At 40.1% G+C, this 23,281-nt stretch overlaps 1 protein-coding gene across 3 annotated transcripts in view; it reads right to left on the bottom strand.

The window, feature by feature from the left end:
* The window catches only part of LOC125905885 (cingulin-like protein 1), a 54,195-nt gene that overhangs the window by 7,933 nt on the left and 22,981 nt on the right, over positions 1-23,281 (bottom strand). The window contains exons 4-17 of one of the 3 annotated variants that reach the window (XM_049604167.1): positions 22,022-22,139; positions 21,204-21,394; positions 20,882-20,957; positions 8,812-9,330; positions 6,926-7,216; positions 5,747-5,788; positions 4,629-4,724; positions 4,153-4,314; positions 3,953-4,060; positions 3,646-3,704; positions 1,145-1,292; positions 949-1,053; positions 401-553; positions 129-296 (exon numbers count right to left, since the gene is read on the bottom strand). In XM_049604167.1, coding sequence (XP_049460124.1) covers positions 129-296; positions 401-553; positions 949-1,053; positions 1,145-1,292; positions 3,646-3,704; positions 3,953-4,060; positions 4,153-4,314; positions 4,629-4,724; positions 5,747-5,788; positions 6,926-7,216; positions 8,812-9,330; positions 20,882-20,957; positions 21,204-21,394; positions 22,022-22,139 — 2,236 coding nt within the window. The remainder of the gene's footprint in view (positions 1-128; positions 297-400; positions 554-948; positions 1,054-1,144; positions 1,293-3,645; positions 3,705-3,952; positions 4,061-4,152; positions 4,315-4,628; positions 4,725-5,746; positions 5,789-6,925; positions 7,217-8,811; positions 9,331-20,881; positions 20,958-21,203; positions 21,395-22,021; positions 22,140-23,281) is intronic. The other 2 variants (XM_049604168.1, XM_049604169.1) reach the window with 2 other exon arrangements.

Raw genomic sequence — 23,281 nt, 5'->3', positions numbered from 1 at the left:
TTTATCTTTTGACTTTGTTTCATTTATACAAAAACATAAAACCTAGCTATAATACATGACCTGCATGTTAACTGGCTGATGTTAGTATGAAATGATAATATGTATTAGTGTTGGACAAATGAACGTACCTCTCCCTGCAGTCTGTTGACAAGGAGCTGCATTTTCTGCAGCTCCTGCTCCTTCTCCAGCAGAGACTCCTCCAGCTCCTCCACTCTCATCTGGCTGTCTTCACGCAGCTTCTGGTGCAGATTCAGCTCTGCTGAAGCCTGTGTGGACGCCTGCACGGCTTCACCGAGCTGGAGACACACAGAAACACATTAAAAGGTACATACAAACATCTGGTTTGTTTCTGCTAATAACTTTTGGGAAGGTTCCCTGTACATGTCAAATTTCTCTGTACCTCTGTCTCCAGTCTGAGGATGGTTGCGTTCATCTCAGATGTCCTCTTGTCTCTGGTGTCTCTGTCCACCTCCAGCTCCTCCAGCTGTCTCTCTGCCAGCCACAGCTTCTCAGACAGAGTCTGGGCGTGCTGCGTCTGCTTCTCCAGGTTGTCCTGAAAAACAAACACACAGTTCAGAGCTCGGATTCCTCATATAATGTGCGTGTGTCTTACTGTCAGATAACTCTCATATGTCAACTCTCAACACCTGAACGCACCAATAAGGAAGAGGTTTGGACACCATGCTCATAACTGCATTCTCATGCGGATTAATAAAACCAGACCTATTGCTGAGTTCAGTAAATTGTCTACAGACTATCACTGAGTTTTATATGTGCAGTAGTTGATTTCCATATAAATATGTTTTTCTTAGCTGGATGTTTTGGTGGTGCATAGTTTTCAAATGTGTCATATTTCTGCATCGACTGTAATCTTCAAAAACCAGGCAGCACATGCTTGTTTATTATGTAAATTCATCAGTGCAACAGAGTTTAGTTTCCGATGTGTACCTCAGCATCCTGGATCTTGTTCTTGAGAGACTGCTGGAGAAAATTGAAGGCGTATTCCTGAGTGTTGGCCTCCACCATCATGTCCCGGGCTTCCTTCACCTCAATCTGCAAGGTGCAAAAAAAAAAGAGTCAGGCATTCAAACACATGGATAAGTGTGGTATTACTCATTCCATCCAGCCATCTATCTGCTCACACCTCCATCTCTCTGCATCTCTCCCCCATCGCCTGGTTCTCTCTCTCCATCTCTATCATCTGCTCTCTCATCCTCTTCATCTCGTTGTTCATCTGAGCGTTGGTCCTCAGCAGGTCCTCGTTGTTCACCAGCAGGCCGCGCATCTCAAACCTTCACAGGGAGACAGTTATCAGACTGCGATGTGTCAAACTCAAGGTTTTCACTGAGATGACAGAGAGGAGTAGAGCCAAAGAACAAGAGGAGTTTAGCTACCTCACATCAGTGAAGCAGAAGTGTACTGAGGGTGGAGTCAGAACACTATGACATCCCTAAGGGGTGTGGTTGCAGGTGTAAAATGATTCAAATTTTAACTTGAGAGGGCCAGTAAAGACGGGAGTAACGCCACAGAAACGAAACAATGCACTGCTGTGGGTGGGGCGGCAGCAAAACACATTTTATCCGCCCACAAAACAGTCCATCTAAAAAAAAAAAAATCAATGTTGTACTCGAGGGGTGGGAATCATCAGAGGCCCCACGATACCATATCATCACAATACATGCGTCACGATACAAAATGAGTTTGATTTTAAACCTGTTGCGATATGCTGAGTATTGTGATAAAATATATTGCCAAATATTGCAATTTACTACCCTTTTTCAACTGCAAAGTATGCCCCCGAAAGACAGCTTTGTCAACAGTTTTATCAATTAAAATAAAGTAGTCAGTCTGTTCATCTCCCTTCAGTCATTTTTACTGCAGCAAAATGTATCTGGTAAACTGCAAAAGCAACTGATTATTTCACTCTAGTGGGCTACAACACATTCAATTTCTATTTGTAATATTTATAATTTATACACTAAAAAATGTATACTAGGTGTCCGTGTTATTATGACATTGTTACACATATTGGGAACATTTTGACCTCCTAATCTTGGTGTCAAACAGCCCTTTGCGACAGGAAACTGACCCAAAAGTAAAACTCATCTATGATGTCTTCAGAGCCAGACTCCCTTGACAAAAACAGTAATTTTATGCTGCTGTAAACAGGGGTTGCTCATCTACCGCTGCCTCTATTATTATTCAGTTTGTTTGGGTTATTGTGTGACTTTGGTGCTTTAAATTGTTAGTTCAGATTCAGGAGAAATTGCACAATAACACAAACTAACCAGCTGATCATGGCAGAAGTAGGTCAGCAGATTTCTGTGTTCACCAGCTAAAATTATTGTTTTTGTCGATGGAGTCTGGTGCATAGAAGAGAGCATACTGGTTCAGTTTGCCTTGGAAAGGGCTGTGTGACCGTGAGGGAAGAGGTTAAAATATTCTACATATTGGATACACAAACTGATATTGCTTTTAGGTGGCTAAAATATACATATTTGCTGCTGCCCCCTGTTCACAGCAGTAATGTTACATTGCTTAGCTTCCATGATGGTACTCCTGCCTGCTTCTCCAAACGGGGGGCGTGCCGACACAGACTATGGATACTGACCTCATACAACACGACTCATAACTATCCCTCGAAAGCGTTGTGTAAAACAGGCCTCGAGTTGGATGCAATTACAATCTGTTATGCCAACTTCTTATCACAAGACCTCTGTAAACTGTAGACCTAGTAGGTAAATAACAGTAGCTAAAGTAAGCTAACGTTAGCTAGTAATGTTACCTAGCAACGTTAGCTACGAACGTTAGCTTGTAGCGTTAGCTAGCAACGTTAGCCTGGCAGCGGTGCCTTCACATACAGAGTTGAAATATAAGACAGTTATACTCGAGCACATTTACACACCCGACCAAAAACAAGAGTCGTCGTTTCAGTCGGGGACCCAACCGCAAACAAAGTAGTTATAATCCACTAGTCTGTTGTGTGCTTTCATCGGCTCGCCGTAACCTTAGATCTGGAGGAGGCGGCCATTTGTAACGACGATCGTGTCCACACCGGGCAAATCGGTCAAGTTGTGGGAACATAATCACTTTCCTTTGTTTTGTTTGGATCATATCCAACATTGTGTTTCATTTTCAGAGAACACCTGCTGCCTGTAGGATCATCCAACTCTTCCCACACCTGAAATTCGCGCGCCATGTTTGTCACGTGACTGCAAAACCACACCCACCTGGCGTTCAGGTGGTGTCAGAGTAACCGGAAGTTGCGCCCGCTCAAACCGGAACAACAACACGGGAAGTCGGCGATTTTCTTAAAATCTTGTTTGATAAAGTTTTTTTTTTATTTGTCCAAATGAACATGTGAAAAACACAGGAATATTCACTCACGAGAAGTTATAGGCTCTGTATGATTGAACACAACACATCATCTTTGTGGTATCCATGTTTTTTTTCCACATTTTGGCTTAAAAGCTCATGAGCACACTGAAGTTGGAGGAAAGAATTCTCCGCTTGGGAGATGGGAACATCTAAAGAGGACATGAAAGCAGCATTACACAGGTACAGTTACATCAAAAAAAGAAAATGAGACCAAAGGGGAAGCAAAGAGGAGAATAAGAAAGACAGAGAAATAACATCATGTCTGACCTTATCTGGTTCCTCTCCTTCTCCATCTCCACACTCTCTGCCTCCAGGAACTGGTTACGCTGGAAAACACACACACACACACACACACACACACACACACACACACACACACACACACACACACACACACACCATGAAAATAGCTATGGGTGCAAACTACATAGGTTTAAATACCACAACATATTATACTGCAGCACCAACTAGCAGTCATTCTGGCTCAAGAATTCTGCTACTTATGGTAACAAACCATATGTTTCCAGCAGAACTACATGTGCTTGAATCCCAAAATGAACGTGGCGAGGCTTACCTTCTGGAGGACGTCCATCTGTTTGGTCAACTCCTCTATGTAGTCTTTCTTATTTGGTGCTCCCAGAGTGGCAGAGCGCATGCTGTAGTGGGTGGTGGTGGGTACCACCTGTAGTGACAAAATTACACATTTAACAAAAAAAAACTTAAAATGTGGACACAATGATAGAGTGTGTGTTATCCGTTTGTGAGCAAACGTACAGTGTTGGTGACCTCGTTCCTCCTCCTCAGAGTGTCGTAGGCAGAGAATCGGGGGCGGGAAGAGGCGAGGGTTGGCGTGGGCATGCTCACTGGACTGGTACTGCGGCTGTTGAAGCTGTACAGGTTCATCTCTGAAGTAGCAGGAGACAGTCCGCCTGTTACCTGGGGATGAGGAGAGGAGAAGGGGCAGAGAGGAGGGTCAGTATCCTGCCATAGTCAGCCTCAGAAGACCAAGCTTGAATGTTGTGTGAAACAGTTGTAAAAGTAATAACCTGCATAGTATACTATTAATGTCAATTTTAGATAAAACATTAGATTCAGCTGAAATTTTCAGTATTTGAAGGATTTCGTTTACATCCAAATTGTGTTGCCTGCTTAAATATCAATTTATTATTATTCTGTGATCTTAGGAGTGTCTCTAAAGCTACGTTATCTTATAAAATACAGAAACATGAAACCTTTTTTCCACAACATACCTTGAATTCAGACATTCGGTACATGGGGTTGTAATCCATGGAGGAAGTCGTGGTGTATGGACTGTTGAACACTCTGGGAGGGCTCTCAACACCCCACTGTACAAACAAACAAACAAGATAGCAATGATTTGATGGCAAACAACAGAACAACAAATGGAGTGAGAGACAAGAAAGCCAGACAGAAAATACAAAAGCCAACAATCAGTGTGAGGACAGAGGGCTCTAACTTCACTGCTGTAAACTGCTACATTTTCATGGACAAAATTTCCAAACTACTTCATGACTTTTCAAGGATCCATAATGTATATATTTTTAATTTCACTTGCCTGGCATTTTTTCCTAACATATCTGATTCAAACTCTATACATTTGTCTTTATGTTAGGCATGGGCTATCCAAGGAAGATTACTGTAACAAAGTCATTACCTACAACAATATTCCATGAGTTTTCCAAAACATTGAATAAGTTTAACTAATTCCATGACGTTTTTTTCAGGCCTGGAAATGTGACTGTGAAATTCCATGGCCTTATCAGGTTTTCCATGACTGTAGGAACCTTAATCAAACATGAACAACAACCCTGATAATGTCATACATTTAACACTGCATTAGTCTCCTAACTGTTATTAAAATAAAAAAATCAACAACTTAAAATGTTTTTATTTAACATGTGAGCACATGATGAAGAGGCACATTAAGCTTGAGCGTGGAGCTCACATAGATTATTACAAAAACAGGATGTATGTTACTGGCTAATGGTAAAAAAAATTATTACACTGATGACTGAATCATGATGTTATGATCAGCTGTTAATTACATATGATTATATGTGGTAAATTACCAAATGAAATACTTATATTTGTATTATTTATTATGATTTACACAAGTCAGACCTAATATTGCATTAAACGTGCTTACATTCATTAGATTTGATTGATTTGAGGCACTCTTAACATTGTATAATTCAGAGTTTCTCATACTTTCGTAAGACAACTCTCTTTTTGTTGGACATCTTCACAATTTTAGGATCTAAAACAGGTTAAAAAGTCAGAAGAAGTTGAGAAACTCTGGTGTAATTGAGTATTGTGAAAACAGTAATCAGGGCGGCCAATAAGAAACCTTAAATCTGTGTTTTGTCCAGGCGATGGCGTTGTTCAACAACTGGAAAGGAAAAATTCTATTATACATTGGCTGCATAAAACATGTATCATCTGTCATATTTTGCTGGAAATACTTGAACACTGGGTCAGTCTCTCTGGGATCAGACAGAGATAGCCCACCTGACTCCAATTTTAAAATCATTACATTGGTTACCTGTCTGTCACAGAATTAATTTCAAAATTCCTTTATTGGTTTTTAAATCACTGAATGGCTTTGCCCCAACTTATCTGTCCGACATAGTCAAGATACATGTGCCTGCTAGACCCCTAAGATTCTCTGACTCAAATTTTTTGACCGTTCCAGAGGTCCATTGCAAAGTGAGTCAATTTAGTTACTCACTTGAGAGTAGATTTCTATTTCTGTATGTTAAAAAAAAGAAGAAAAAAAAGAGAAAAGATGCCAGCACTCACAAATGTCCTTTTGGTAAATTTAATAAACCAACTTGGGTGGTGTTACCAGAAACACAGACGTTTCGACAGAAAGTCTTCTTCAGTGTGAGTATGTTAATCATCATTACGCAATGTTTAATTAAAAGTGTCTTTTTTTAAAAAAAAAAAAAAAAAAAAAGGTGGATTTAATTAGATTCAGGATAAGAGATGTCTAAAATCAGTATGCAACCTTTAAAGCTGATTGTTGAGCATCTTGAGAATTTTGAGATCTAAAACGAACAAGACCAGGCAAAAGTGAGAAACTCTGGTATTAATCAAGTTTGTAATAACCACACCAAACATCCCCACTTTACTAACTAACTCTGGTTTTATTATTGGGTCATTAAAGTCTAATTTTAAAAAATACTTCTTCTAGTTTAGTGAGAAATCAACTTGTTTCAAGACTTTTCTATGAGCAGCATCTTGAAACAAGACAGAATAAGAGAGAATACATGAAAATACCACTTTACATTTCATTGATCCTGCAGATTTTTTCACTTGTTTAAGACAATAATACTTTAAGGTTTCAGTAATGATAATACAAGATGGGGATTTTTGCAGTGCATGGCCAATAAGAGACCCAAAAGCTACGTTTTGTCCAGGAGATGGCACTGTTTAATAACAGGTCCTGTGTTTCTGAATCACAGATATGACAGATATCTGATCATCATCAAAACTGTCTCTAATATCCACAGTTCGCCTAACTCACCCTGTCAGACGTAGTGTCCCAGTCCCGTGAGGCCAGGGACTCCAGGGAACCTTTAAAGTGGTTCAGCCCCAGCCGGTTGGTCTCCCATCGCGCCAGCCTGGGGCCGTTCTCCCCCACCGTCCCGCCGCCTCCTGGGCCATCTGCATCCCTGCCGCTCAACCCGTTAGTTTTGGGCTCCTTGTTGAGGAACAGCTGATATTTCGGGTTCTGGGTGGGTGGCACGGCTCGGGGTGTGGTGGGCTCATCCTCAGACGGGCTGTCGGGCTGCTTGTTTGAATCAAATTCAGACTCCTGGAGAAGATGGGCAGAAGGTGGGGAAGGAGGGATGAAATAAACCTGACTTATATATGTACCTCTGCTGGAGGGCAAGTACTCACCAATCAACCCGGGGGAACAAATATAGATGTGGTATGGATGAATTCACTGAGCAAAAGCTGATATGAATATATGACACAAAGAAAAAAACATGGCATGAAGGGGAAAGTTCTAGGGGTTTTTAAGTTCACAAAAAAAGTTTTCAGATGGACAAAAAAGATACCTATTAATTGACACAACTGTATTAAACTTCTATGGAAATAAGTCAACATCAACGTGCACTAGCTTTCTGCAATTTATCCCCAAATATTTCCGGCTCAGGCCTTCATCAAGATGCTAAATGGGGTTTCTTTGAAGCTGAAGTCAACTTGTCTGGGCACTATGGAGCAGAAGAACTCTGCAAGTGCCACAAATCTCTTACATATTTCTTCATCTTTATTGTAATGAAGAGTTTCATGTTGATACAAACTGTAGACATGTTCCACCTGTGAATCACTTAACACTGTCTACAGGAAAAATGAATGAAACTTTTACTTCTGGAACTAGAAGTGTCCGAAATAGTCCCTCCCACTTTGTGACTTTATGAACCTTTGGTATGATCGTAATGAAGGAAGCCTCGCTTAAAACATTTGGGAGTAAACAGTGGGAGAGAAGTTGATTTTGAAGGAGGTGTGGACTTGAATCACATGACTCAGAGTCAAGTCATGAACCTAATGATTAAATATAAAAAGACTTGACTTCTACACCAAGGACTTATGACTTCACTTAGATTTAAGGCTTTTGACTAAGAGTGATCGATACTGATATCCTCCCCAAACCCAAATATTAAAGGTTGAAAAAGTCTGCAAGATTGGATTTAATTCTCTGAAAACAAGTATCAGTTCAATTCAACAGCCAATCACAATTCATGATCAGTAGGGAAAGTTGTGTTTGGCAGAGCAGACTTGAAACACAAAGTTTAGAAGTTGGGCTTGACTTGGGAATCGACTTTGGACTTCACAACCAAGATTTTTGGCTATGACTTTCTTGTGACTTGCAAAACAATGACTTTGCCCCATCTTTGAACATACTGTAGATAATATGCACAATAAGTTGCTGCACTCATGGTTCTCACCAAGCAAATTATCAGACAGAAACTCAACATAATTCAAAAATACACAAATGTTTGCCCCAATCACTGTCATTTGTCCCAGTTACTGCAATCATGCAGTAAAAATCAACACAGCCATGGCATGAAGCTTGTTGGTATCATTTTAGGCCAAAGACAAAAATGGCAACACATGAAGCTCATTTACAGCGAAAGAATCAAAGAGAGGTTAGAGTTAAATCTGTGAGTGAGTTCTGCCATTTTGATTAGTACGCTTGAAGATGCTTCAGAATCTTGCCATGGTTTTATGCTTTCTAGCCGTCATGCGGATTAATCAGTGCTTTCATCATGCAAGAGGATGCATTTCAAAAACCTGCAGCACCATGCTGTTGTGTCGTCTTCACGCAGAGAAGATGCAGAGCTTTTCGTTTCATGCAAGGGCACCAAAATGGCTGGTCAGGAGTTTGTTTGTTTGTTTGCTTACCGATCCCATGCCGGAGTCAGCCACCGAGTCTCTACCAGAGACTGGGGTTTGCGTTTTGTTCTTTGCTTCTGAGTCAGTCTTCTCAGCGCTGCTTCCTACTGGACAATCAATTCTCGCCGTGATCTGACTAGTACTGGTGCTTCTCTGAGCTGATCGAGCCACATTCTGACTGGTCTCCCTGAATGGAGGCGTCACAGTGATGCTGGGAACTGGACCCTCATCTTGTCTGACACTAATTGGTGTGGATGGACTCGACCTAGACTTTGGAGACTCAAGAGCCTCTGCAGAAGGAGACTTTGCGACTTTCCCTGCTCCAGAGGTGGGGCTCTGTGGGGCATCCGAACCAGAGAACTTATTGATCAAGTCTTTGACACTGCCGGCTCGGCGCAGGTTTGTACCACGGGACAGACCTGCAGCTGGTTTCTTATGATTGGCACTCCAGGCCTGCTTTGCCTCTTCTTCACTGGTGGTTTGGTGAGGACTAATTGGTGACTGGGACGAAGTGGAATCGGGTGAATGCTGAAAGAGGTGAAGACAATAACAGATCCCCAAAACAATGTTAGCCACGAGTTTGAGCAGCACATGTAGCAGGTTAGTGGTGAGTGATATGACAGAAAATTCTGACCATGGTAGCTATCACTTCAGTATTTCTGGGTGCATTAGAACATTGTAGGCAATGATGCAAACTTATAAGTGAGGCTGCTTTGTGACCTGCCGGCAACGCTGTATCCATTTCTCTTTAAACAGCCATGTACCACAAGGTGTTGAGGCACAATGTGTTTACTTCCTGTTTTACTTAGGTGATAAAACCACTTAGCTGTTAATCTGTGACATGCTAAAACATAGCATAAAAAGCACAAATAAGAGAGCAGTTACCAGCCAGCAAACGAGGCAGCTACGCAGCCATATCTATCTAAATACAACAGTAGCCACTGTTAGCTACTGGTCGTACCAGATCATGTAAGGATGTGGTGGCAAAAGAGGCTCATGGCTAAATGGTAACCCTAGATTTGCAAAAACCCTCGTGAGCTGCTTCAAGAATATTCGTCTGGCTGTTTTAAGGTATAACAAGCAGGTCTGGTTAAGGTTAGGCACAAAAAGCACTTGGTTAGGGTTAGGAAAAGGTAGTAGCTGGGGTTAAATTAATCACTTGAAACATGGGACATGAAATCGTGCAGGAGTTCTTGGAAAGCTGGGGCTATCATCCAGACATAGCCGCAAAATGGAAGACGCGTTGTTACTTCCTCTTACAAACATAACAAAACATTTTCCTATAAATGTAAAAAGCAGTTAGTTTACATTAACACTTGGTTAATCTCCAACATCAGATTCAAAGACATTGTTCCATCACTTAGATTTCAACTTTAAAAGCAGTATGTTAATGGTGCGCTTTTCTCTCCCGTCTTTAGTATGTCGATGTTGTTGATTGTTGAAACGCATGCATAATGACATGAAGCCCAGTGTGTGTGGTGTGTGTGTGTTCCTATTCTGACATAAATCCCTCTTGAGGAAGTGCAACATCTGCTCGCTCATCTGAAAAATCATCCCCCCTCCCCCTGAAACACAACATCCCACTTTCACACAGAAATAAAATAAAAGGATAGATAAATATATAAACAGAATTTAAAATTGGAAAAAAAACACAGTAAAAAAAAAAAGGAAGAAAGAGAACATGGCAACATTTTTTTTTGCCAAAAAGCCACTTGATTAAATCCAACTTTAATTGAAATCATAACAACGAAGCCGATGTCACTTAGAGAAATTAAGTGGCGAACGTCCAGGGGTTTAACTTTCGGGGCTCGAGGGTCCAAAGCATTGAGTGGCCTTAATCCAGGGTCTCGCCTGGCTGCCTCCTCCAGGGACGGTGAGCCAAGCTGGGGTGGGAGAGGAGCCGGCGCCTGGGAGGACTGAGAGGGCTGGGGTTTAGGATCGCTGCTAATCACCGCGGTATTAAAATGTTTACAGGCCGTGGTGGGATTAGCTCTGAGCTGATGATTTTTAATGTTATTATTTTTGCCCTGTGAGTTGAGTGCACTCCGTTTGGCCTCTCTGAGCCTCATGATATGAAGAGACAGGGACACAGTCGCTGGTGATGAAATGTGTGTGTTCTTGTATTTCTGTCCTTATGTAAAGCACATTTATTGTGATGAGTTTCTCAACATTCAGGTCAAGCTTACATGGGATCACTGGATCAGCAAACACAGTCACAGGAGATTGATTAATTAATATAATATACTCTAAATAAATGATTAAATATGATGAAAATAATTCATCATGTTTTTTTACAGCAGCTTATATTCTGATTTAAATGCCTAAACATGTGTGTCATTCTCTGTGTATATGGAGATGAGGAAAATACCAGAGATTCCTCTCAATATAAAACACACAAACTGTGCAGCATCATTATGACCTCAAGAGTTATTTGAGGGCTGTTTTAATGATTTGCACTACATTGTACCAACATATGCTCACAGTCTGTGTGATATCTTACGAATCAGCGCCTCCGTCAATTAGGTTAGGTTTAAGAAAAGAATCGTGGTTGGTCAAGTGATGCATTCAACCTTTTGAAACCTCAGCAAATTGGCTTGATTTCTTTCAAAGACACTGAAAGAAGGCAATGAGCAATGAAAGAAGAAATAACCCCAAAAAATAGCAAGAAGTTGGTAAAAACAGAAAATTCTAAACAAGAAAATTTAAAAAAAGAAAAAGAAAAAAAGGAAATGACCTGAAAATAGTGCTTAAAATGTTAATAATGCCATACCATAATTTTAAATATGTAACAATAATTATCATTATGAATACAGTTTTTCCCTAGCTAAAAAAGAAAATTAAAGGTTTAAAGGTTTAAATACTACTTTTAAATACTTAAATACTAATACAAGACATCTAAAAGCAGCACAAGAAAAGTGATGTCGCTCCAGGTCTCAAAAGGTTAGCATAAAGTTATGTACTTAAAGCTAAATTATGCAGGTTAAGTTTAGTAAAACAAAATTATGGGGTTTAGGTTTGGAAAGTTAAGTTACATAGGGTAGATTTAGAAAAGTAAAATACATAACTTGGGTTTAGGAAAGTAAAGTTAGGTAGGTTGGATTTAGGCTAAGAATCATGGCTGGGCGTCGTCATGTTGTTTACTTCATGTAAAGTTACATAGGTTAGGTTCAGAAAAGTAAAGTGACCTAGTTTAGGTTTAGGATAAGAATCATGGTTGGGTGTGGTCACGTTACATACTTAACATAACATGAAGATGTACCTTAAAATAACTTAAAGTTCACCTGGTTGCCCACAAGACAGGAACACTGTTCTGCTGGGGAAAGTCCTGTGTTTGTTTGACCCATCCACCACCCTAACCTGCCTCCTTATACAGACTTTCACTCTTCATGCTCCCTCTGTCTTTACTCTCAACTGCGCAATTGTCTCATGATCACAGCCTTCATGGTTACATGGGCTATATATGAATTCTGGTGCATTACTTTTTCGTAAATATAAATAGGAAGAGTGCATAAGAGCAGTTGGATTGCACAGGTGTTTGTACAAAGTACTTAAGGACTTGACTTAATCTTTATTCTATTAGGTACGCTTGAATGTATAAATGTGATTACACCTCAGATATTCTGTACACATGGACACTCTGGAGTTAGGCATCAGAGTCCACAGACTTAAAATGTGGACTAATAGGTTTGTACACATGTACATCTACCCTGAACTTGTCCTTTCAGATGGTCTGCATTAATTTGAGCTGTTAATGACTTCTTTCTTTTTTTTTGTTCTACTAACCTTTTAAACCTACACAGGAAATCTGAATTTAGTTGAAAGAAATGCACCTTATATTTTATGATATCATAGAAACGAATGTCTACCAAAACACAGAAAGATGGGCAGACAGAGCTTCATTCAGGAAAACCAGGTCCATATTCCCCAAAGTCCTGTCCATACACACACACTTTGGTTCTCCATTCCCTGTGGCCTCACTACAGTACAGACATATGGTGTAGAGCTGTACACCATCTGACCCAGATATGTGACGGCAATGCATCCTGGGAAATACAGTGAATGCCTCACTGATGTCTGGTGCAGAAGTGCTCAGGCTTTTTTACCCCAGAATATAAGTTCAGGACCCGACATGATGACGTGCTGCTCTGATTTAGTTGAGGAGTATGAGCACATACTTTATCTTCTGTGCATTTTCCATAATGTAACTCAACACTGTCCCCACCAGGTAAACTTCCACACCTACAGTTCAGTTAAATTTTGTAGTTGCTGATGACGCTGATGACATCCCTATGACATCACCAGGGTCACTTTCTCAGACTTGCCAAAGCTCCTCCATGACTCTTTTTGACCAGTAAATTAATCCCGATATGTACAATCAGTGGGGTCGCTGCCGTGGCTCCATCTCTCAGATATTACACTAAGAAAAATGTAATTTGGTGTGGAAGGTGTTGGAAATGTTTGTAAGAGTTTACATGGATTTCTGTGATGGACAGGCTGGTTTACTCAGAGATCACACAGAGATTCAGCTCTTGGCCATCTGCACACCGAACAGTTGAAACTTTTCAAGTCGGGAACAATAAATTTGATCATCTGTCAGGACCAAACTTGCCTCCTCCGTTTTTAGCTAAAAGACTTCCAAACATTTCATTATTCCTGTGTTTGTGGCCACCTCACAGCTTTGAGGAGGATGACGAAGACAAACGTCGTCAGGTCAAATTCAGTTCACAGTGACTCCAAAAACTCTAAAAGGAAGGGTGTTTCCTCATGACATAAAATCTTAGGAGAGAAACTGAGAAAAATGTTGCTGGTTTGAAATGTTTTCTACTTTCCTCCGCTTGTGTGACAGCTCTTATTTATGTTCCAGCTTCTCCTGATTGTTTTCTAGCTTCTTTGACAGCTTACCAGATCTGAACCATAGCTGGGAACACGCTGGCTTACTAACATTAATTTTAGCTTGGCTTGTTATTAGCTGGTAACCAGCTTCTCGCGGACAACTCTGCAGAAGGAAGGATGGCTGTCTTCACCCCAGAACAATAAGCATGGTCTTCTCATGAGGTTAAAGAGTAGCCACAAGCTCATTAAGACACTTAATTCTACTACTATCATCACTCTTTGCTGCCTGCCGTCTTCACACCAACACCCCGAGAGAGCTGCTTCCCTCCACACACACCCTCACAGGTTACCTACAAGGCCACTGCCCTTAGAGGGGAAAACAGGTGAGCTGGTTACAATAGTTGTTGTTTAGCTTCTGCTTGTTTTCTAGCTACTTCGAAATGTTTTCCGTTCTAGCTTCTTCTGTTTATTTCCTTGCTTCTGGTTGTTCTCCAACTTCTTTTTTTAGTTTATTTTGGTTGTCTTCTGGCTGATTCTCAATTTCTTCTGAATGTCTTCTAGCTTCTCCTGATTAGTTTTAGCTTCTTCCAGCTGTGTTCTACCTTCTACAGGTTGTTTTTCTAGCATGTACTGGTTATTCTCAAGTTCTTTCAGGCAGTTTTTTAAAAGAGTGACCCTGAATAGTCGACTTTTTCACAATTGGAGCTAAGGATTTGACTCACAGTGGCAGGAAAATGTGGTTATGAAACAAATAATCATTCCACTTGGGTTATGCGGGAGTGCTAAATGTCCGATTTTACTTATAATTGCATAGTTGCTCCCAATAATTCATGATATATAGCCTATTTGGGTATAAATGTATTAATCAGGGTGGATTAGCTGTAAAAGTCTGCTGTTTGAAGCTTACGGCTCTCAAAACAGCTAAGAAAAGGAAGAAACTAAATGAAGTGACGAGTTGTGTCTGTCTCTCTATGTCTACTTAATTTCAGGACTATGGACAGTGCTGCTCCCACAAACAGCGCTAGATGGTATACATCCCATTATAAAATAGGTTCTTATTGAAAGTCAACAAGACAAAGAGTTTATTTTGGTGCTTCAGCTCTTTTGTCTGGTGTGGAAAAATAGAAGTCATTGTTGCAAATGAGAATACGGATCACTGAGGGAAAAAAAAACACATGACTCAATCGTTGATAAGCAAGACTTAGTTGTCTATCTAGACTTAAATTCTTAGTCGGAGACAACTGAATTTTCAAGCCTCGTAGTTTTGCATCATAGCTTCACATGGTTGTTTTCTAGCCTCTTCTGGTTGTTTTCCAGTTTCTCGTACAGTGTTCTGCCCTGTCATGGTTGTTTGTAGTTGTTTTCTGGCTTTTTGCGTCATTATTCAGCTTCTTCAGAGTGGATTATTCCCTTTTTAGACTGTTTGTAGCTTTTTAATTTGTTTTTTTTTTAACTGCTTAAGGTTGTTTTCTCATTTCTTTGGACAGCGTTCTGCCTTTTCATGGTTGTTTGTGGTTGGTTTCTGGTGTTTTGCATTCATATTCGTACAATGTTTTGCCCTTTAATGGTTCTTAATGGTTGTTTTCTGTTTTTTTGTGTTGTTATTCAGCTTCTTCAGAGTGGTTTCTTTCCTCTTTAGGTTGTTTGTAGCTTTTTAATTTGTTCTTTTAGTGTCTTCAGGTTGTTTTCAGGGTTGTTTTGTACTTTCTCCTGGTTGTTCCTTCAGTTCCTTATTTGCTTTTAGTTGTTTCACAGATAATGGAAACGAGAGGCTGGGGGGCCACGGCCTGGGTATTTTTTTGGAGTCTGATATACTTCTAGAAATATTTTATGAACTCAATACATCAGTTATATAGGCCTATGTCTGTTTTAATGCATGTGCTCCCCATTCAGATGCGTCCTCCGCCCAGGAGATGTTTTCTAGTTTGTCTTGGAAAATATTTTAAAAGAAGACTTTACGCAGTGACAGAAGATAATTACTGTGCATATTAACATTCCTGCTGCAGTCCATGTCTTCAGATCAGAAGAAGAATCAGAAGAATCTTACAAACATGACTTTCACCCTCAGCACTTCTTAGCGCTTCCAACTTTTCTCACTTCTTCACTTTCTCCCCACACAGACACCTCTCCCAGTCTAAACTCACAGCCAGAGTTATTACTGTGAGACACACGTATCACCTCAACATCAAACAGCATTGTCCAAGTTGTCGGTGTGACACGCAGATGCAAACAAGCAGATGCAGTTAAACGCTGCACACACAAAAGCAAAACTGTCACTGCAGCAGAGAGAGAGAGAGGAAACAACAGTGTAATAAAAAATAAAATATATAACCAATTAGTGGCAGCAGTCTTGTGTTGGACACGTACGTCTCTCACAGAGAGCAAAACGTCGAGCGACGTTTGGCCCGAGGCAATCTGCTTGGCAATATGTTCCTGTGTTGTTGTTGTTGTTGCCCCCCCCCCCCACACACACACACACACACACACTCCTCCTCCCCTCTCCATGGCAGTAAATAACAGAAATTATTAACCAACCGGCGCTCGGTCCTTAAAGCCAGCCCATTTTTACACTTTGCTTAGCCATCAATTATCCCTTCAGCAGGAATATTTGTTACAAATCAGGCTGAAATCTGCTCCAACTAATCCTGGATGTTTCTTTATTTCACGTGGGAATGACAAAAATGAGCTCAGATGTATGATCGTGGGGAAAGCCTGTCAAAGATTAGTGATATGTTAAATATGGAAAACTAAAAGCAGCTTACTGAAGGTCCCCACGTCCTGTATATTGTAGAGCAACACTGCACTTTTTTTCAGCATTCATGGCCTGGCCTGTGCCCAGTAGGCCCGTTCAGTAATCTATCAGTGGGTACAAAAGTATAATAGTTCAACACTTTCTGAAACAATTAATTCTATTCATTCATTCACTTTCCGTAACCACCTGTTTGGGGTCATGGGGGGCTGGAGCCTATCCCAGCTGACATCGGGCGAGAGGCAGGGTACACCCTGGACAGGTCACCAGACTATCACAGGGCTGACACATAGAGACAGACAACCATTCACGCTCACATTCACACCTACGGACAATTTAGAGTCACCAATTAACCTGCATGTCTTTGGACTGTGGGAGGAAGCTGGAGTACCTGGAGAAAACCCACACTGACACGGGGAGAACATGCAATCTGTACACAGAGGCGCTCCCCCACCCCAGGCTGTGAGGCGACAATGCTAACCACTGCGGCCCTGTGCCACTCACAATTATTCCTATATCATAAATATTAACCAGTATATTAAACTGAGGAGAAATGCACAAAAATAGTGTGCTGACTTCTTCTCGCACTTAATAACATCGTCCTGCATCTGTCCTACTCTCTAGTGTCTCTATACAATGAAACAAAATTAGAATATAATACAACAAAAATCATCAGCACTTCTCACCCACACTGATCTTTGTAAAACACATTTTCTCTAAATATTTCCCCATGAGCATCAAACTGCAGCCCAGATGTCCTTATCTGATGACTAAGTGCACCTGTGTCAAACCTTTATAGAGCATTTTTTTTAATTATTTTTGTGATTTTTTGATAGTTACTAAGACGGGGGAATGCTGACAGTTTAGCTCGTCCAGCTGCTCCTCTCAAAAATCCATAAACAGACGTTACCTGAGTTATTACCTAAGCTCTTAATATGCTACTATAATAATAACTTTTGCACAATGCAGTTTGACATGTTGATGGTTTCACTTAGACTATATAACAGAGAACACCAGACATACCAAGCTCACGTTCAGCACAGTGTCTGTGAGCGCTATAAAAGTCTCAAATCCAGAATGGATCACTGATTCTACAAAAACCTCTTTATCAAATCTGATCTAAATCTATTAAATTTATATCTAATCAAAATAAAGTGTGATTATACAAATCCTGGCTCATTTTCTGACGGATTAACCTCAATCAATCTGGTAAAAAGGTTACTGAGCCTCTCTTGGGGCTGAGAGGCTCGTCTAGATTAACAGGGCGAAGCGTGAGACCGCGGGCTGAAGGTGTCGAGGGTCAGAGTTCCCCTCACCCTCCCTGTCCCCTGACACTTAAAGCAGAAACAACATGAGGTCATTTTGCTTTATGAGCTAGCTTTTTGGGGGTGTCAGAGTTATAAACTGCCACAAGTCAAATTCTTTAAATTCTGTCATCTGTGAAATCCAGTTTTGCACTGAGTTGACCTATTTCTATTTAAATCCACTTTACAAGTGACTTCAGCTGCCAGGACATTGAATCAGTGACTAGGTGACAGGTGTATAATTGTCAAACTCTTTATTTTTGACAGTTTGGCCTAAATAATACTGAATGTAATCATGATTAATATGTTTAATCTAAACATTTGTTTTAGCTTTTTGCCTCTATTAGAGAGGACAGTCTAAGTGTGAAAGGGCTGCAGGCTGAAATTGAACCCATGGCTACTGAGGCAAGGACATTGCCTTCGTATGTCACCACCAGGCGCCACACAATCAGCATGTTTCTGAACACCAAATCAAAACAAAATGACAGCAGAGTCTGACTTTAGAGCTTTAAAGGTGTGTCAATACGCCAGTAGTGTGTGGGCTTACACAGACAGCAATGGTTGCAGGGGATTCGATGTGTAATGTGCCTTCAGTGTAAGTTGACTTTGACAGCAGAGACCATTGTTTGCATCCCATCTCCTACTAGCAGCAAACATTTTTTATTCTAGCCTTGAAAGTGAACCATCTCTAACCTTGGCTGAACAAAACCTTTGATCAATAGACACTCAGCTTTGAAAGGCTTTGCCACCAGGGTCAGAGCCAGATGTTGTAAACATTCGGGGCTCGGCATAAACTTAGTGGGGGGTTCGGGTGCGTGCTATCCTGGGGAGATTTTTCCCCAACCCTATTTTTGGCATCTATATGCACCATTTTTCAGGCCATTTGAGATATTAAAATGCCTAAAAGTCTGTACATCATCTGGGAAAACATGACAGTTGCCATGGGAATACATCTGATTTAGTTTCTAATTGTTATCAAACTGTCTTCATCATTCTGAAACCATAACATAAGAAATTTGTTGATTTTTTATTGTCCATTGTGATCCATTGAAATTGATCGTGACTGATACTGTATGAATTCAGCTGTTAAATATGAAGAAGTAAACTAAAAAATCTACTCCAGTCACTCACATGATCGATTTTTGGTGCAGTTTCACTTTTACGTCCTGCTATAAAAATCTGGTATTTTTCAATGGAAACCTGTGAAAACTAAAAAAGGACGAGCCTGATTCATGTTGTATTTCTGTGCGGGAGATGCGGCATGTTGGCAGCCGGCCTGTCTGCTGTTTGTGTTTAAGCTTCACAAGTTAAACTGTGGTGACACTTTGACAGGTTTCCTGTTATAATAAGACTCCAAACCAGGTTTCTTCCTTCATCGTTTCCTGTCACAACTGTGTCAGTCTATTATGGGTTGTTGTTTTTTTTTGTTTATTTATTTTTTTTTAGGAAATTGATGCTCTGTGTGTGTGTGTGTGTGTGTGTGTGTGTGTGGGTCTGCATCTGTGTGTGTGTGACAGACAGAGCCAGATGAGCAGGCAGATGTTTCCTCTGTCTCCACTCCGACTGTCTGAGAAAGACTGACAACAGCTGGACCAATGCCAGACACACACACACACACACACACACACACACACACACACACACACACACACACACGTAGACAAAGATACAGTGACACTGTTCTGCCTCAACAAAACTGCACTGAGGTTTATCTTCACGCTTTATCTTTGCTTTGTTGTTTCACTTTTCTCCACCAGACACTGAACTTCACCTTGTTGAACTAAATATTTCAGTTTCTGTTAAAGTCAAAACCAACATTATCTTTTCTTGCAGCGGATTCTGTAAAATGTTACACTTAAAGTATTCTTAGTTACTTGTAATATTATGTTTAGTTTTACATCTTACAATGTGAGGAGCACCTGCCACCAGATATTTGCTTCTTTATAAATGGTTATAACCCAAGAAAGTTGAAAAGAACTGGTTTAGATAATGAAAATTTAATGTTCTTTTAATAACTAAGTTTCTTTAATTTATTAATTTACAGTACGTAGTGTTAATGTTAAAGATATTTTAGATTTCAAACTTCCCTCTGAGCCTCTGATTGGTTGTGATGCTATCATGTTTTTTCCTTGTGGAGCGTAAAACGATCTAAAGCTGCAACTAATTATTATTTCTAAGAACAAATAACATATCAATTACAGACTTTTGGTTGGGGATACTTGCAAGCCATGAAGATTTAAGTTGACTGTTTGTAAAAATTCCAAAACATGGCAGAAAAACTGTATCTAATGCCTCTAAAACTTCCTTTTTTTATTGCTCAGACATCATTTCATAAAGAGGGAAGGACAAATTTTGTTGGAAATGCTGAACGTCGAGACCCATAGTGAAACACATGTGAATATGTGAAACTTTAGACACTGCTACCTTAATTCAGAAAAGAAGCCAAACAACTCACTGACTGTGTCAAATCTGTGGAAGGAAAGTGTGACAGCTTCGGAGGACACAAGTAATATCCTCATAAGGGACCTCTTGAAGGGATAGAGGGCCTGAACCTCAATATTTATCTTGCAGAGTTACTTGAACAGGCCACAGGGCGCTACAGCCTTGTCTTTGCACCAGTGCACGACCCAGATCTCTACTTGTTAGATGTCATTATGACTGTCAGAAAATGCTGAGAAAGACGTTGTACATATGGAACAGCGGATACACAGATTTCTCTGTAACATTGTCCTCTAAAAGAGCTGTGTTTGTAGAGATCTGCCATGTCAGGAGTGAGATATGGATTCATCTGTGTGGATAACATTCACAGGAAAAGAGGATGAAATGTCAGTACCTGCTGTGAGACATATTACAGAAAAGGTTGTGCACAAAAACCTTTATCACACTCACAGCATGAGATCATCTACTGCAGAGTGGGACCAATCAGCTCGATGTGTGTTTTGTGCATTTTAAAAATGTCTGGATGTGGTATGACTTTAGCTGGACCCTGGCACCTCGGGTCAGGTGTGCTGTTAGTTTGGTTTCTAATGCCCCAAAAACTCACCAACTAACAAACAATAAATATTGTTAAGCATTGTTTTTTAGAGGTTTGACTGAAACAGGGAAGTAGAACAAACCAACGTAAAGGAAGTGAGACAACAGATCAGAGAGGAGCTGTGGGTGCTGTAAGTGTAAAGGCTGAGTTGAACTGTACCATGTTGTTTTCTGTTTCTGTCTCGTTCTTTCCCTGCATGCTGTGGTCACTCTGTCTGCTGGTGAACGCTTCCCCTCTGAAAGAGAAACATAAAGCGAAATGTTTAAATACCTTTAGATGGGAACAACTGACTGACCTGAACACTGCAGTCAGCAAAATGAAACTCAGACTCTTTCTTTTACATGTGTTTTCTCGTCTGAATTACATCTTATTTATATTTAACACACGTAAAACAGGTTTTTTAATTATGTAAATTTAATCAAAGTTAAACTAAATCAGTTATACTCAGTTATTTTGTCAGACAGGATGTGGAGTCAGGTACCTGTTGGACTGTTTTAATATCTTCTGTGTGAAACAGGTGAGTCTCTGCGTCTCTTCCTGGTACCGGTGCAGGTCTTGGGTCAGCAGGTTACGGAGTGTGATCAGTGCCTCTTCTTGGAACACCAACCTCTCTGATTGGAGCAAACGCTCGGTGATGGAGGCCTGAAGCTCTCGAAATGCACACAGCTGAAACTGAGGAGGACAAAAAAAGGAAATACAGCGATCTCATTGGTTTACTTAAACAAATAAAGACGATTAGTTGCTGTTGAAAGCTGTGGTCCTGGAGTTCAAATTATTCAGTCACACTTTCCATATCTGGTTTCTGATTTTCGTAGTGACTCTAAACATGATGATATTATTGTGATAATCAGCTCATCTGTGTAAATATGAACACAGAAAATGTTTATCTGTGACTCAAAAGTCAGTAGTAGAAGATAGTAACAAATATCTATTTTCCCTTTTGAAAACCTATTCTTATTTCTAAAAAAGCTTTTTTAGATAACCATTTATATGCAATTTGTATCGTTATTATACTTTTTGCTGCACACGTTTTTCATTGTGTTTATTTTCTGATGTTTTACTCTCCAATGTTATAATTTTACTTGCATCATTGTTTAACCTTGTGAAAACTGCTCTATAAAATAAGATATATGAGCCACCTAATAAATGTTTAACATCGGTCATATTTATTATATATCATCATATTTCAGCGTATCTCAGTAACATGTCCTCTTCCTCTTACTTTTTGACACAGTGATATTCTTCTTAGTTTATTTAACCCACTGTCACCTGTGTGTAAGATATCATGTGGTCACTTACAGTGGACGTCTGAAGACTGGAGTTCCTCTTTAGCTCTTGTTCGGCCTGTTTCTTCTTCTCCTGAAGATTTAGAAGCTCAGTGGTCAGCGGCTGCTGGCGGCCTTCGATCTGCAAGAGTCTGACAACACAAATGCAAAACATTTACAAAAATGCACCTTTTGAATTAGAATTCACGCTCAGTGTCAGGTTTGATGGCTAAAATCCACTAAACAGGATATATGCTTTTAAATAAGGGTGGGCAATATGACTGGAAAGCTTTACTGTCGCATTCATCTTGATGACAAAAAAAAAGGTCATAATTTCTTACTTCATACTGGTCTGTTTGATTGTTTGTCCTAATTAATTGTTGAGTGTTTACAGATTGGCTTGTTGAAATTTTAGTTAGGTATCACTGGCCTCCAGTGCTATTACTTGCTTAGTTACAGAGGATTCAGACCCTATTAATTGAAAACTGCTATGTGTAAAAACTCTCTTACAGGTCAGTAAGAAATTTGTAGTGTTGGTGACCTAAAAGACAAAAAAAAAAAAAAAGTTTCATTTTCAGTCTTACTTCTAAACTTCACGACTAATTTTAGAGTAAACATGCATTGCTGCAAATATTTTTGATTTTATTAGGTATAAATTGGCAGAAAATACATACTAAGCATGCAAAAAAGGGCCATCTATGCACACATTAAGATGAAAAGAAGTCTCTCATAAACTTTTCTTTGGTTCATAAAAACACCACCACATGTTAACAAGCTGATATGAAGCATGTGTGAAAAGATATTGAATGTCAATGAACAACTGATAAAGAAAAGGAGCTCTGTCCTGGGAAGCCAAACTATCATTCCTTATGGACAACATGTCCCACCCCATGCAGGACACTTTGACAGCACTGGGCAGCTCCTTCAGTGACAGGCTGCTTTACCCGCTGTGTTTGAAGGAGAGATACCACAGGTCCTTCCTGCTGCTGTCAGACCATACAACTAACACTGCTCCCAGCAGACCACACCTACTAAATCTATGGACAATCAATCACCACTGTAATGTTGAAAATTTCCCCGCCGTGGGATGAATAAACGGTTATCTTATCTTAAAACAATAGCAAAATGCAAAAGATAGTCTTCCGTATTTGAGGCAATTACTGTAAATATGACATTTCTTTGTGAATGTACACAATGGGAGCCTTTACCCCTGAGGTGCTGCTGTTTTACAGTACATATTTTGCTTGAACACACACTTGAATTCAGTGACAACAGGACTGTTCTGTTCATATTT

The sequence above is a fragment of the Epinephelus fuscoguttatus genome, linkage group LG18, assembly GCF_011397635.1.
Source record: "Epinephelus fuscoguttatus linkage group LG18, E.fuscoguttatus.final_Chr_v1".
Taxonomy (NCBI): Eukaryota; Metazoa; Chordata; class Actinopteri; order Perciformes; family Serranidae; genus Epinephelus; species Epinephelus fuscoguttatus.
Note: the sequence above shows the minus strand (reverse complement) of the source record. Positions and strands in the feature narration are given on the sequence as shown.